The sequence below is a fragment of the Diaphorina citri genome, unplaced genomic scaffold, assembly GCF_000475195.1.
Source record: "Diaphorina citri unplaced genomic scaffold, Diaci psyllid genome assembly version 1.1 scaffold864, whole genome shotgun sequence".
Classification (NCBI taxonomy): Eukaryota; Metazoa; Arthropoda; class Insecta; order Hemiptera; family Psyllidae; genus Diaphorina; species Diaphorina citri.
In genome coordinates, this window is record NW_007378296.1 from 44,728 (window position 1) to 59,223 (window position 14,496).

At 43.0% G+C, this 14,496-nt stretch overlaps 1 protein-coding gene and 1 long non-coding RNA gene across 2 annotated transcripts in view; both read right to left on the reverse strand.

The window, feature by feature from the left end:
• Nucleotides 1-14,272, reverse strand: part of LOC103512616 (lysine-specific demethylase 3B) — a 26,815-nt gene extending 12,543 nt beyond the window's left edge. Inside the window, exons 1-20 of the mRNA XM_026826043.1 lie at nt 14,256-14,272; nt 12,863-12,986; nt 12,249-12,370; nt 9,939-9,958; nt 9,795-9,881; nt 9,651-9,737; nt 9,507-9,593; nt 9,363-9,449; nt 9,219-9,305; nt 9,075-9,161; nt 8,931-9,017; nt 8,787-8,873; nt 8,643-8,729; nt 8,499-8,585; nt 8,355-8,441; nt 8,215-8,297; nt 8,072-8,179; nt 6,016-6,402; nt 4,856-5,117; nt 3,621-3,783 (exon numbers count right to left, since the gene is read on the reverse strand). Coding sequence (XP_026681844.1) covers nt 3,621-3,783; nt 4,856-5,117; nt 6,016-6,402; nt 8,072-8,179; nt 8,215-8,297; nt 8,355-8,441; nt 8,499-8,585; nt 8,643-8,729; nt 8,787-8,873; nt 8,931-9,017; nt 9,075-9,161; nt 9,219-9,305; nt 9,363-9,449; nt 9,507-9,593; nt 9,651-9,737; nt 9,795-9,881; nt 9,939-9,958; nt 12,249-12,370; nt 12,863-12,986; nt 14,256-14,272 — 2,243 coding nt within the window. The remainder of the gene's footprint in view (nt 1-3,620; nt 3,784-4,855; nt 5,118-6,015; nt 6,403-8,071; nt 8,180-8,214; nt 8,298-8,354; nt 8,442-8,498; nt 8,586-8,642; nt 8,730-8,786; nt 8,874-8,930; nt 9,018-9,074; nt 9,162-9,218; nt 9,306-9,362; nt 9,450-9,506; nt 9,594-9,650; nt 9,738-9,794; nt 9,882-9,938; nt 9,959-12,248; nt 12,371-12,862; nt 12,987-14,255) is intronic.
• LOC113468824 lies at nt 18-1,350 on the reverse strand. Its single transcript, XR_003392439.1, has 2 exons — nt 1,269-1,350; nt 18-66 (listed from the first exon to the last, which is right to left on the reverse strand). It is a non-coding gene; the product is annotated as an uncharacterized LOC113468824 (long non-coding RNA).
• Nucleotides 14,273-14,496: the final 224 nt, after the last annotated feature.

Sequence of the window (14,496 nt, forward strand, 5' to 3'; positions counted from 1 at the left end):
GCCCGAGTCGCCGCTGGCGGTGCTCCCTCCGCCCCCGCCACCACCGGTCTTCTTCTTTCTCTTCACCTGGGGACAACGTGAGGGGGGAAAAAAAAATATGAATAAGAAGGAAAAAATATGAATTGCCAACGGCATTGCTGGGTTGATGTGAGGAAGGAGAGGAGTCTGCTACTACAACAACAATAATAATTAAAATAATAATAAATAGGGGGCACAGTTAGTAGCCCAGTCAGTGGAAACGCGTTTGCTTGCCATGCATAAAGTCCTGGGTTTGATTCCCAGAGCCTCCATATCCATTCACATAAGTGACTGAAGTATTAGGAGCCCATGTATTATGCCAACCACGCTCACTGTAAGAGCCTGCTACACACTGTAATGGAGCAGTTGCAGTTGGGTAAAAATTATGAATAAAAGGTCGATTCCTACGTAAAAAGTTGTGAAAAATCCAATCTTCTTTCTCTTCACCTGGGGACAACGTGAGGGGGGAAAAAAAAATATGAATAAGAAGGAAAAAATATGAATTGCCAACGGCATTGCTGGGTTGATGTGAGGAAGGAGAGGAGTCTGCTACTACAACAACAATAATAATTAAAATAATAATAAATAGGGGGCACAGTTAGTAGCCCAGTCAGTGGAAACGCGTTTGCTTGCCATGCATAAAGTCCTGGGTTTGATTCCCAGAGCCTCCATATCCATTCACATAAGTGACTGAAGTATTAGGAGCCCATGTATTATGCCAACCACGCTCACTGTAAGAGCCTGCTACACACTGTAATGGAGCAGTTGCAGTTGGGTAAAAATTATGAATAAAAGGTCGATTCCTACGTAAAAAGTTGTGAAAAATCCAAATCTGAAGTCAAAACTCCGAAAAAGTAACTTTAAAAGGTCGAAAATTCAATTTTTAATTGCCGTTCTAATTAAAAAGTTCAAAGAGTTGTGACGTCAGACTTAACGTCAAAATGCGCGGTATTATGCCAACCACGCTCACTGTAAGAGCCTGCTACACACTGTAATTGAAGGAGTTGTGGAAGGAAAAGATGGAAGAGGAAGACCAAGGAAAGGATTCATCCAACAAATAGAGAAGGACATGGAATGTAGAACCAATCACAAGAGATGAAGAGAATGGCACAGGATAGAGAAGTGTGGAGAAGAAAAACTCATCAGACAAACCAATCATTAGATTGTGACCTTAGAGAGAGCTCAGACTGTCTGATAGTGAGTAGCGGTCAATACCAGGAGTAGTATTAGGAGATTAGGAAATTACTCACCTTAGGAGGTACACGCTTGGCAGGTTCCTCTTCTTCAGAACTGGAAGAATCTTCAGAGCCCCCGTGTCCATTCACATTAGTGCAAACAAACGATTTACCGGTATTTTTTAAATCGATTTATCTCGGTATCTAGAAGTTGTAGAAGAAAAAGAAAAATTCCGTTGGTCCTCATTTTTCCTGCTCTATGACTTTGAAACATCACCACAAGTAAGCGCAATGATATTAAGGAGTTGTGGAAGGAAAAGATAGAAGAGGAAGACCAAGGAAAGGATTCATCCAACAAATAGAGAAGGACATGGAATGCAGAACCTATCAAGAGATGAAGAGAATGGCACAGGATAGAGAGGGGAAATAAAGAGAAATAGAGTTTCAAAACCGTGTAATCCAGTAGAGCATAAAGTAGGTGTGGCTCGTTTTTGGGGGAATATTTCTTTGAAAATTGGCCGTTTTGGGTCTTTTTGTCACTGAATGGCATAGACCGATTTTTTAAAAACAAAATGGCGTCCTTTTTTTGGCGAGAGCAATTAAAAAAAAAAATCAACTAATCCTTTTTGTAAAAGCTATTTTTTTCTCAAGAGGTTTGATATCAACCTAGTTAGCTTGGAGGGTAGCGCGTCTGCCTTGTAAGCACTGGGTCGCCAGTTCGATTCACGCCCGGAGCTGGCTATCGTCCCTCTTCGCTCTCGGGACGATAAGACCTCAGCAGGTACAGTTCCTTCTATCAACCTTTGTCTCGGACGGGCATTGAACCCGCGACCTAGCGTTTACAAGGGTTCTATGCTAACTAGGCTGGCTGATTCGACTTACTTGATGTGGCGCTCCGGCAGGTACAAACACTGCATCTCCCAGACACTGGACGATAGTGTATGCTTGAACCTTGTAGTCATGATACAGGCGATCTCTGAGTTCTGAATCTAAATACCAGGACTGATCGTGTATAGAGTCGTGATTTCGCTCCAGAATGGCACCTGAAAGTAAAAAAGAATATTTTTTAATGGTCTTCTTTTACCGAGAAAACAACTCAACCCATTTGGATAGTTTTTTTTTCTTTATAAGACCTTTATAATGTTCTTTGTCTTTTGTGTTTGACTTGTGTTTCACAATATTGTGGAATATTGATAAACATTAAATAAAGTTACATTTACCTTCGTTGTTACAATTCCCTCAATCTCGTTCTCTTCTTCCTAGGCTTTTCCTATTTACATAGGGCCGGCGTTTCTTGTCAGTCTTTTCCAGGCAGCCCTATTGTGAACCTTATGTCCTGATGTTTTTTTTTCTCATCCAGGTCTTGATTCACACAATCTTTCCACAATTTCTTCGGCCTCCTTCGTCCTTTTCTCCCTCTCACTTCCATTCTCTCAACTCTTTTCCCTATGTCTTTCCACCTTTTCTTCGGCCTCCTTCGTCCTTTTCTCCCTCTCATTTCCATTCTCTTAACTCTTTTCCCTATGTCTTTCCACCTTTTCTTCGGCCTCCTTCGCCCTTTTCTCCCCTTCATTTCCATTCTCTCAACTCTTTTCCCTATGTCTTTCCACCTTTTCTTCGGCCTCTCGCAGTAAAAGGGGGGATGGTGGGGTGGAAGAGCTCCTCCAGAACCCTGCCACTTAAAAGAAAGCCATTAGAAAGTCCTTCTTCAGTCAAATATAGAACTTACTGGGTAAAAAGGCCCGTACGGGGGGGTTCCTTAGAGATCCGATTTGGTTCAAAATCTACTAAGCCAATGTCCTACTTTTTCTTTTAAACATGACTGCAAATTTTCATAAAAATCGTACTCTGTTCGTAAGTTATGACATTTTTCTTTTAAACATGACTGCAAATTTTCATAAAAATCGTACTCTGTTCGTAAGTTATGACAAAATTAAGGATTTCAGAAGCTCTAAATGAAGGATTTCAGAAGCTCTAAATGAAGGATTTCAGAAGCTCTAAATGAAGGATTTCAGAAGCTCTAAATTAAGGATTTCAGAAGCTCTAAATGAAGGATTTCAGAAGCCCTAAATGAAGGATTTCAGAAGCCCTAAATGAAGGATTTCAGAAGCTCTAAATTAAGGATTTCAGAAGCTCTAAATGAAGGATTTCAGAAGCTCTAGGTCGCGGGTTCGTTTACCGCCCGGGGCGAAGTGTTCCTTCTTGAAATGGCTGGCCTATTTCTATCCTGTCCTAATCTCTTTGCTTTCGGGACGATAAGATCTCCGTTGTTACGATTCCCTTTGTCAAACCCGTTCAAGAGTTAAGGAGAAAAAAATCGTATTGTTGGAACTACCGAGCTCACTTCTTTCGTTCAAAATAATAATAATAATAATAATAGTACACCCTGTCTTCCTATCCCGGTAGCAGTCAATGCACACGACGAACCCACACTTGCTGCACGCCCAGTGGAAATTGAACAGGGTGGTCTCACACACGTCGCACATTTCTCGCACACCCTGTACTACTCGTTTCCACGCCACAGTGGTGTCTTCTGACATGTTCAACTCGAGGGCTTCGTCCTCTTGACGGAGAAGATCACAGAATTGACCTGCAAATGAGAAATAGATCAAGTGAGAAGAGGAGCCAGCCTAGTTAGCTTAGTTGGTAGTGCGTCTGCCTTGTAAGCGCTAGGCCGCGGGTTCGATTCCCGCCCGGGGCGGATTTCGTGTTCTAAAGTCCGATTCCAGCATAGTTAGCTAGGAGGAAAGCGTGTCTGCCTTGTAAGAACTTGGTCTCGAGTTCGATTCCCACACGGGACAATCTTTATCTTAACAGATAAGTTTCGATCTCGGCTGGCTTTCTCCTATCCTGTCCCCTTCTCTCTAATGGTGCGTTTCCGCTCACTCGGCATGATCTGTATCCACTTAAACAAATGGAAAAATATCATGCCGATCGGCAAATGCCGAGCGAGTGGAAACGCACCTTTAGATTTTGGAACGATACTACCTCCGTTGTAACAGTTCCTCTACATAAAAAACTTCTCTCTAATGGTGCGTTTCCGCTCACTCGGCATGATCTGTATCCACTTGAACAAATGGAAAAATTTCATGGCGATCGGCAAATGCCGAGCGAGTGGAAACGCACCTTTAGATTTTGGAACGATACTACCTCCGTTGTAACAGTTCCTCTACATCAAAAAAAAGTACGGCCACCCTAGTTAGCTTAGTTGGTAGTGCGTCTGCCTTGTAAGCGCTAGGCCGCGGGTTCGATTCCCGCCCGGAGCGGATTTTATACTGATGAGATAATGTTCGTTCTCGGAACGGCTGGCTTTCTCCTATCCTGTCTTCCTTCTCTCTTCGATTTCGGGACGATAAGACCATAGCAGTTACAGTTCCCTCTGTCAAACCTCTATATCCCTCTGTCAAACCTCTATTATATAAAAAAAGTATGGAGCAAAATGCTAGTTCATTTCTTACCGGCTAGCTGAAGGAGTATAAACCGGCCCAGTTCGATATCAATATCCAAGGGCGGATTATCCGGGTCCGGCAGCCACAGACTAATGTCCTCGGGTCCGGCGTCCTTGTGAGGGTCCGAGAACCCGGCCGTCGCCAGTTGTATCCCTCTGTCAAACCTCTATATATATATAAAAGTACGGAGCAAAATGCTAGTTCATTTCTTACCGGCTAGCTGAAGGAGTATGAACCGGCCCAGTTCGATATCAATATCCAAGGGCGGATTATCAGGGTCCGGCAGCCACAGACGAATGTCCTCGGGTCCGGCGTCCTTGTGAGGGTCCGAGAAGCCGGCCGTCGCCAGTTGACCGTTCTTAGTGTAGCGCAGACGTCGGAACGCGTAGAAACGGCAGAAGATGTTGGCGTTGTTGCGCGACCTCTGGTTCTGCGTCCAGCGACACTCACGGCACTTGGACAACTTGGGAGCCACCTGGGTAAAATAGAGAAGAAATAATAGATGACACATGCTACGACACAGACCACACGCGTCTAATGTAGCAGTTGTTTCACTGCTACGAAATGAAAAAGGCGGTGAAGCACTCACTTTTTTAATTAAATAGGGATTATTTTTACAGCTCAAATAGGATTGAAAAAAGTCCCTCAACTATTAAGGTGTCTCCAAACATAGTCAATCGACGAGGTGAATCTATGTTGTCGAGGCAGTGTGGACGGTTCAGTCGACTATGTGAGAACACACCTAAGTTTAACTTCGCTCGGATTAAGCAATAGCTTAAAAAAAAAAAAAAAAATTTGGACAACTTGGGAGCCACCTGGGGCGGAACAGAGAAGTAGTTAGGTATCATGAGATTTCAATAATAATGCTTAGTGCTTATTTAAACTGCTCGCACAGAACTGAAATAAAGAGACTTTTTTACGCCAGAAAAGTACCTTTAGGAACTATTATTGTAGTTTAATTCTAAAAAAAAAGTCCCGGATAAAATTCCATACCTCAGCTGGAATTGAACCTACGCCCTTCTGTTTACCAGGCGAGCGTTTTTACACTAAGTTACCGTGTTTTTAGTTACCGTGAAATTTTACTAATAAAATAATAAAAGCGAAATCCATTCACACACTGATCGGTCTATCTCCAAAACCCGAAGTAACACCTAGAAAGGTGAAATTTAAGATGATTTTGCCGAAAATCTAAACCGATCTCGAGTTATGTATGACCAATTTTCCGTGGCGGAGCACGGGTAACCTACTAGTCCAAAGAATAATCTTCTCAACTTTCAAAAAAAAAAAAAAAAAAAAAAAAAAAAGTCTCCACCTCACCTCAAAGCACGGTCCATCCCGAACCCACTTGTTTTAAAAAAAAGTCTCCAGCTCACCTCAAAGCACGGTCCATCCTGAAGCCAGCTCTCTCCCGTCTTCTTGAGCCGGGACACGGGCGGTTTCTCAAACGGGTCGCGCTGCCCCGAGCCTCCCTCATCTTTCGGCTTCTTCTCCGCCCCGCCTTCCTCCCCCGGGCTACTAGCCCGCGAGTCTTTCTTCTTCGCCCGCTTGCGATCGCTCCTCCCCGCCTGAGACTTGGGCGGGCTGTTGTTCCCGTTGGCTTTCTTGCCGGCGGCGCCGCTGTCGTTGTCGCTGTCCGTGGTGCTGCTAGGCGGGCTGGGCTTCTTGACGGGCGTGGTGTTCGCGTGCCGACCACTGCTCGAATCGCCGCTGGCGGTGCTCCCTCCGCCTCCGCCACCACCGGTCTTCTTCTTTCTCTTCACCTGAGGACAACGTGAGGGGGAAAAAAATAATAATAGTGCTTATTTATACTGCTCGACTAGGACTGAAAAGTCCCTTTACTCCAGCAGTAGGCTACTACTATTATTGTGATCAAATATCGCTACTCTAAGGCGTACCTTGTAAATATTCTTTTTTTGCTGGCCTTGGCCAATTTTAGCTAGTTTGGAGGGTAGCGTGTCTGCCTTTGTAAGCGCTAGGTCGCGGCTTCCATTCTCACCCGGGGCGAACTTTACACTGAACAGATAAGGTTCGTTCTTGGAAAGGTTGGCTTTCTCTTAATCCTAACCTGTCTTTCTCTTCGATTTTGGGATGATAATACATTTTTTTTCTTTTTGAAGGACAAAACCAGCCGTTCGGAGAGCATACCTCATTTGTTTAGGATACATTTCACCCTGGGGCGGGAATCAAAGTCCCTGAAGGGCGGATTCACACGAGACTTACCGAAGCAAGCGCACGTCGGCTGCGTGCTTGGCATTCCACAGGTGAGAGTACGGATGGTGGGGAGGGGGAGGAGGGGAAGGATCCATTGTTGACCAATCAGAAGGCAGCACCAGGATCGGTCATGTTGTAAGGTGTTAGAGGTTGCTCAGTATCCCGCGAGATGTCGCGGTGGAAGCATCGAATCCGGGCCCGAGGGTGGAAACATGGTTTCTAGACTCTGAAACAGACAAGAGGTGGATCATTAGAAGAGAAAGGCCAAAGGTAACAGAGTAGAATAGAATAGAATAGAATATACCTTGCTTATCCTGCTCGAATGAGACTAAAAAGTCCCTTTACCCCAGCAGTCTAAACAAGGTCTCATGAATTTTATGGGTTTAATAATATAACATAATAATACATGAATATTTGAATGTTTACAGCAAATAGATTAGGATAGAACTCGGGCTTTTTACGGTGAATATAAATAGGAACATATGAATAAGAAGGAAAAAACAATAATTTTAATAATAATAAATAGGCGGCAAAGTTAGCCCAGTCAGTGGAAACGCGTTTGCTTGCCATGCATAAAGTCCTGGGTTTGATTCCCAGAGCCTCCATATCCATGCATATAAGTGACTGAAGTATTAGGAGCCCATGTATTATGCCAACCACGCTCACTGTAAGAGCCTGCTACACACTGTAATTGAAGGAGTTGTGGAAGGAAAACATAGAAGAGGAAGACCAAGGAAAGGATTCATCCAACAAATAGAGAGGGACATGGAATGCAGAACCTATCAAGAGATGAAGAGAATGGCACAGGATAGAGAAGTGTGGAGAAGAAAAACTCATCAGACAAACCAATCATTAGATTGTGACCTGAGAGAGAGTTCAGACCGTCTGATAGTGAGTAGCGGGCATTGCCAGGAGTAGTATTAGGAGATTAGGACTAACTCACCTTAGGAGGTACACGCTTGGCAGGTTCCTCTTCTTCCGAACTGGAAGAATCTTCAGAGCCCCCGTGTCCATTCACATTAGTCACTGAAGTATTAGGAGCCGATGTGTTAGCAGGGGTAGTATTAGGAGATTAGGACTAACTCACCTTAGGAGGTACACGCTTGGCAGGCTCCTCTTCTTCAGAACTGGAAGAATCTTCAGAGCCTCAGACTGTCTGATAGTGAGTAGCGGGCACTTCTTACCAGGAGTAGTATTAGGAGATTAGGAATAACTCACCTTAGGAGGTACACGCTTGGCAGGTTCCTCTTCTTCAGAACTGGAAGAATCTTCAGAGCCCCCGTGTCCATTCACATTAGTGACTGAAGTATTAGGAGCCGATGTGTTAGCAGGGTAGTATTAGGAGATTAGGACTAACTCACCTTAGGAGGTACACGCTTGGCAGGTTCCTCTTCTTCAGAACTGGAAGAATCTTCAGAGCCCCCGTGTCCATTCACATTAGTGACTGAAGTATTAGGAGCCGATGTGTTAGCAGGAGTAGTATTAGGAGATTAGGACTAACTCACCTTAGGAGGTACACGCTTGGCAGGCTCCTCTTCTTCAGAACTGGAAGAATCTTCAGAGCCCCCGTGTCCATTCACATTAGTGACTGAAGTATTAGGAGCCGATGTGTTAGCAGGAGTAGTATTAGGAGATTAGGACTAACTCACCTTAGGAGGTACACGCTTGGCAGGCTCCTCTTCTTCAGAACTGGAAGAATCTTCAGAGCCCCCGTGTCCATTCACATTAGTGACTGAAGTATTAGGAGCCGATGTGTTAGCAGGAGTAGTATTAGGAGATTAGGACTAACTCACCTTAGGAGGTACACGCTTGGCAGGCTCCTCTTCTTCAGAACTGGAAGAATCTTCAGAGCCCCCGTGTCCATTCACATTAGTGACTGAAGTATTAGGAGCCGATGTGTTAGCAGGAGTAGTATTAGGAGATTAGGACTAACTCACCTTAGGAGGTACACGCTTGGCAGGCTCCTCTTCTTCAGAACTGGAAGAATCTTCAGAGCCCCCGTGTCCATTCACATTAGTGACTGAAGTATTAGGAGCCGATGTGTTAGCAGGAGTAGTATTAGGAGATTAGGACTAACTCACCTTAGGAGGTACACGCTTGGCAGGCTCCTCTTCTTCAGAACTGGAAGAATCTTCAGAGCCCCCGTGTCCATTCACATTAGTGACTGAAGTATTAGGAGCCGATGTGTTAGCAGGAGTAGTATTAGGAGATTAGGACTAACTCACCTTAGGAGGTACACGCTTGGCAGGCTCCTCTTCTTCAGAACTGGAAGAATCTTCAGAGCCCCCGTGTCCATTCACATTAGTGACTGAAGTATTAGGAGCCGATGTGTTAGCAGGAGTAGTATTAGGAGATTAGGACTAACTCACCTTAGGAGGTACACGCTTGGCAGGCTCCTCTTCTTCAGAACTGGAAGAATCTTCAGAGCCCCCGTGTCCATTCACATTAGTGACTGAAGTATTAGGAGCCGATGTGTTAGCAGGAGTAGTATTAGGAGATTAGGACTAACTCACCTTAGGAGGTACACGCTTGGCAGGCTCCTCTTCTTCAGAACTGGAAGAATCTTCAGAGCCCCCGTGTCCATTCACATTAGTGACTGAAGTATTAGGAGCCGATGTGTTAGCAGGAGTAGTATTAGGAGATTAGGACTAACTCACCTTAGGAGGTACACGCTTGGCAGGCTCCTCTTCTTCAGAACTGGAAGAATCTTCAGAGCCCCCGTGTCCATTCACATTAGTGACTGAAGTATTAGGAGCCGATGTGTTAGCAGGAGTAGTATTAGGAGATTAGGACTAACTCACCTTAGGAGGTACACGCTTGGCAGGCTCCTCTTCTTCAGAACTGGAAGAATCTTCAGAGCCCCCGTGTCCATTCACATTAGTGACTGAAGTATTAGGAGCCGATGTGTTAGCAGGAGTAGTATTAGGAGATTAGGACTAACTCACCTTAGGAGGTACACGCTTGGCAGGCTCCTCTTCTTCAGAACTGGAAGAATCTTCAGAGCCCCCGTGTCCATTCACATTAGTGACTGAAGTATTAGGAGCCGATGTGTTAGCAGGAGTAGTATTAGGAGATTAGGACTAACTCACCTTAGGAGGTACTTTGCTGAAACCAAAACACAGAGGATAAGTTAATGTAACTTTAACTCTTGTCTTACTCTCGAGTTATGTCACAAATTTAAGAGTCTAGGCTGTCTAGGTATCACATCACAAGAAATAAAGTTCCAGTCCTAGTCTTAAAAGATCGGACATGATCACGTCGTGATTCATCGTATAAATACCATGTAGGTAATCAGTAATCACAAACAAAGAGTTAATTAATGAATTGAAAGTACACTCACTTTACAAGCTAAAAATACAAGCTTATACCCAAGTTAAAAATAAAAGCGATACATTGACAATTAGAGGAGAAAAATAAATTAATAAAAATACCGTAAACAAAAAAGGGATTAATAAAATTCTTTATTTGTTTATTTATTGATATTTATTAGAGCCTTGTTTTTATTTTTCCATTTGTGTTTATTTATTGATTTTTAATTGCTTGCTTGTTTACGAATAAATCTTACAAATGGTTTTCCTCATCATATTAAGTCGTAAGGTACTAATGTTTTGATACCGCGCTGTCTGGCTGGGGGACTTTAATCAGGGCGTGTAATGTAAATAGCCTGACATTTACCTTGCTAAAATAGTAAAGGTTTTGCTAAAGAAATAGCAAAGGTTGAGTGCGAAAAGCAGACACTCGTAAAATTCTTGTAGCCAAACTTTTGCGTACAGAATCAATTTCACCAGAATCGCTCTTACGGTAGGATTCATGTCCCACATGAAACTCAAGTAAGGTACTTAAATGTTTTGATACCGCGCTGTCTGGCTGGGGGACTTTAATCAGGGCGTGTAATGTAAATAGCCTGACATTTACCTTGCTAAAATAGTAAAGGTTTTGCTAAAGAAATAGCAAAGGTTGAGTGCGAAAAGCAGACACTCGTAAAATTCTTGTAGCCAAAGAAATAGTAAAGGTTTTGCTAAAGAAATAGCAATGGTTGAGTGCGAAAAGCAGACACTCGTGAAATTCTTGTAGCCAAAACCAAATGTCAGCCCAAAGTTGATTCTTGATTGAGAGGCTAAAGAAACTTTTGGCTACAAAAATTTTATGAGTGGATGCGTGATCGCTTTTGGCCTGATATTTGGTTGTGGATACAAAAAAAATTCCAAGTGGATGCCCTTCGCACTGCACTGAACCTTTGCTATTTCTTCAACAAAGGGAAATTTCAGGCTCGTATCCTCCCTGTTGGTCCCCCATCCAGACTAAGCTGGTCTATTCCCTATTTAAGGCTCAATACACCGCCTAGACCTAGACACGTCCAGATACCCATCCCGCTCGGCGTTACTTAACGCGCTTGTTCTTACCTTGTAAAGAAGAACACAATAACTTTTACTCTTCACAGTTGGGGGAGGGGTTTTTTATTGTTTATTCAAACAGACATGTTTCGCCATTGCTTTAATAAAGTGGGTCAATACAAGAAAGTGTTTCTCACCTAAATAAGTATGATGTTATATGTACAAGAGATAAAATAATTCTTATCTAAATACCTAGTAAGTAAAAAAAAAGAGAGAAAAATCAATCAATCAAAAATTGCAGTCTTTCCTTCACAACAGGAAGTAGGATGGAATTTTTCATCAATAGCAAAACTTCAATCACCATGAGGAGAGACTATTGTCCCCACAAAAACAATGGAAACAAAACTTGGCTGCCTCGAATGAACAAGGTAGAGCAACAATGAATACAAAATAAGTGTGTCAGAGCTCCAAGCTAGCAAGACAATAAAACAACATTCCCTATTAGTGATACGCATACAATACTCTACTCTCACATGTTCTAGAGGTGTTATGGGTAATTGATACATGATAATGAATAGGTACCTATCCTGTCATAAATGTTTTGATACCGCGCTGTCTGGCTGGGGGACTCTAATCAGGGCGTGTAATGTAAATAGCCTGACATTTACCTTGCTAAAGAAATGGTAAAGGTTTTGCTAAAGAAATAGCAAAGGTTGAGTGCGAAAAGCAGACACTCGTAAAATTCTTGTAGCCAAAACCAAATGTCAGCCCAAAGTTGATTCTTGATTGAGAGGCTAAAGAAACTTTTGGCTACAAAAATTTCATGAGTGGATGCGTGATCGCTTTTGGCCTGATATTTGGTTGTGGATACAAAAAAAATTCCAAGTGGATGCCCTTCGCACTGCACTGAACCTTTGCTATTTCTTTAACAAAGGGAAATTTCAGGCTCGTATCCTCCCTGTTGGTCCCCCACCCAGACTAAGCTGGTCTATTCCCTATTTAAGGCTCAATACACCGCCTAGACATAGACACGTCCAGATACCCATCCCGCTCGGCGTTACTTAACCTTGTGTTGAGCCAAACGCTGAGGTCTCAGCGACTCCTCGAAATGTTTGTCCACAGCCTGTTCTGCACCTCTTAGCTTCTCCAGACGTTCTCTCTCTTGCTCTGCTTTCTCTCTTTCCTGATCCCTGTGGCCACAAATCAAGTCAAAGTTAGAGCTTAACAAAATACATAGAGGTAAGAAACAAACGAATTGTACAGTCCTCTAAGAGCCATTTTACACTGAGCGGATTTTTACCGCGCGGATTCCGCTCTCGGGGTTTTTTTACGCCTAGTCAATGAGTGTTTAATGAGTCCTTTCACACACAGCGGTATTCTAGTGAAATCCGCGCGTTTTCCCTGCGGATCCGCTGGACCATGAGTGGATGCGTGATCGCTTTTGGCCTGATATTTGGTTGTGGATACAAAAAAATTCCAAGTGGATGCCCTTCGCACTGCACTGAACCTTTGCTATTTCTTTAACAAAGGGAAATTTCAGGCTCGTATCCACCCTGTTGGTCCCCCATCCAGACTAAGCTGGTCTATTCCCTATTTAAGGCTCAATACACCGCCTAGACACAGACACGTCCAGATACCCATCCCGCTCGGCGTTACTTAACGCGCGTGTTCTTACCTTGTGTTGAGCCAAACGCTGAGGTCTCAGAGACTCCTCGAAATGTTTGTCCACAGCCTGTTCTGCACCTCTTAGCTTCTCCAGACGTTCTCTCTCTTGCTCTGCTTTCTCTCTTTCCTGATCCCTGTGGCCACAAATCAAGTCAAAGTTAGAGAGAATAAAATAGAGGTAAGAAACAAACGAATTGTACAGTCCTCTAAGGCAGGGATTCTCAAAATGGGGTAAGCGGCTCCAAGGAAGATCACATAAAATATAGTAAAGGGCCGCAGCGCCTTCAGAATTGACAAAGGAGGGAGCGTAGAAAAAAGGACCGCTACTCTAAGGCGTACCTTGTAAATATTCTTTTTTACTGGTTTTAGCCAATTTTTTTTTTAATTTTAATTGTGTTAAGCATAAATACTTGTCACAAATGTCGTTCCCTGCTTGATAAACTACGCTAAATTTCATGACATGACTTGGACTCGAACCGCCAACCTCCAGATCCGAAGTCCAACGCGCTAACCACTAGACCACTGAGGTTGGTGTTTTAGCTAGTTTGAAGGGTAGCGCGTCTGCCTCTGTAAGCGCTAGGTCGCGGCTTCCATTCTCGCACGGGGCAAACTTTATCCCGAACACAGATAAGATTCGTTCTCGGATGGCTTTGTTCTCTCTTCCATGTTGGGACGATAGTACCTACATCTGTTGTGTGTTTTTTCCCCCTTTTCTCTCCCTCTTGAAGAGGTTTGACAGAGGGAACTGTAACAACGGACGTCTTATCGTCCCGAAATCGAAGAAAAGATAGAAGGGGCACGGTTGGTCCAGTGGTAACGCGCTTGCTTGCCATGCAGAAGGTCCCGGGTTCGAATCCCACCATCGACAAAAATTTGTCGCACCCACGTCGGAATGAAAAACAGACCTTTTGTTGCTATCTAGTCACTCAAAATATGTTTCAGTTTTGGCAATAACACATTCTAAGTTTACAAGAAAAAAGACCAAGGAAATATATTATTTTCTTCATCTCTTTTGATTATGAGTTTTATCTCAAGCTGGTAGCATTTGATCAGTTGATGAGTCACCACTATATTTTTATATTGAACTACTAATAATATAAATCCCAATAAGACACATCACTGTAAAACAGTTGAAACTTACATGAGAACATGATTCCTAATCTTTTATTAACTTATGCTTTCTGATTCAGGACACTTTTTTTCTTTTTCTCATTTGTTCCCCTCTTTATCAGAGACATGGCATGAGAATTGAGCTATAATAAACTTGTGGAATAAATTTGCTTAAAGCTGAAGGGAAGTGGGAGAAAAGTTGAGACAAAAATGCAGAAAACCATGAAATAGGTACTAGGTATCTTGTTTTAATATAGGCCAGGCAGTGCTTCAAACTCTCAACATTTACATGCCTTCTGGCTTCCAGCATAGTACTTGATAAGTAACCTTAGTTATAAGTTCTTACAGTCATGACATCCACCCTTTTCGTTTCGGACATAAAGATTAGCTGTTAATGATATTTTCAAGCAATACTTGTGTCCATTACATCATTACTTGAGCAGTCAATAATAAACAGACAAAAATTTACAGAACTTACACACATTTCTATTCATAACGTTTACATAAAGTCTTATATCTCATTGATCACTCATG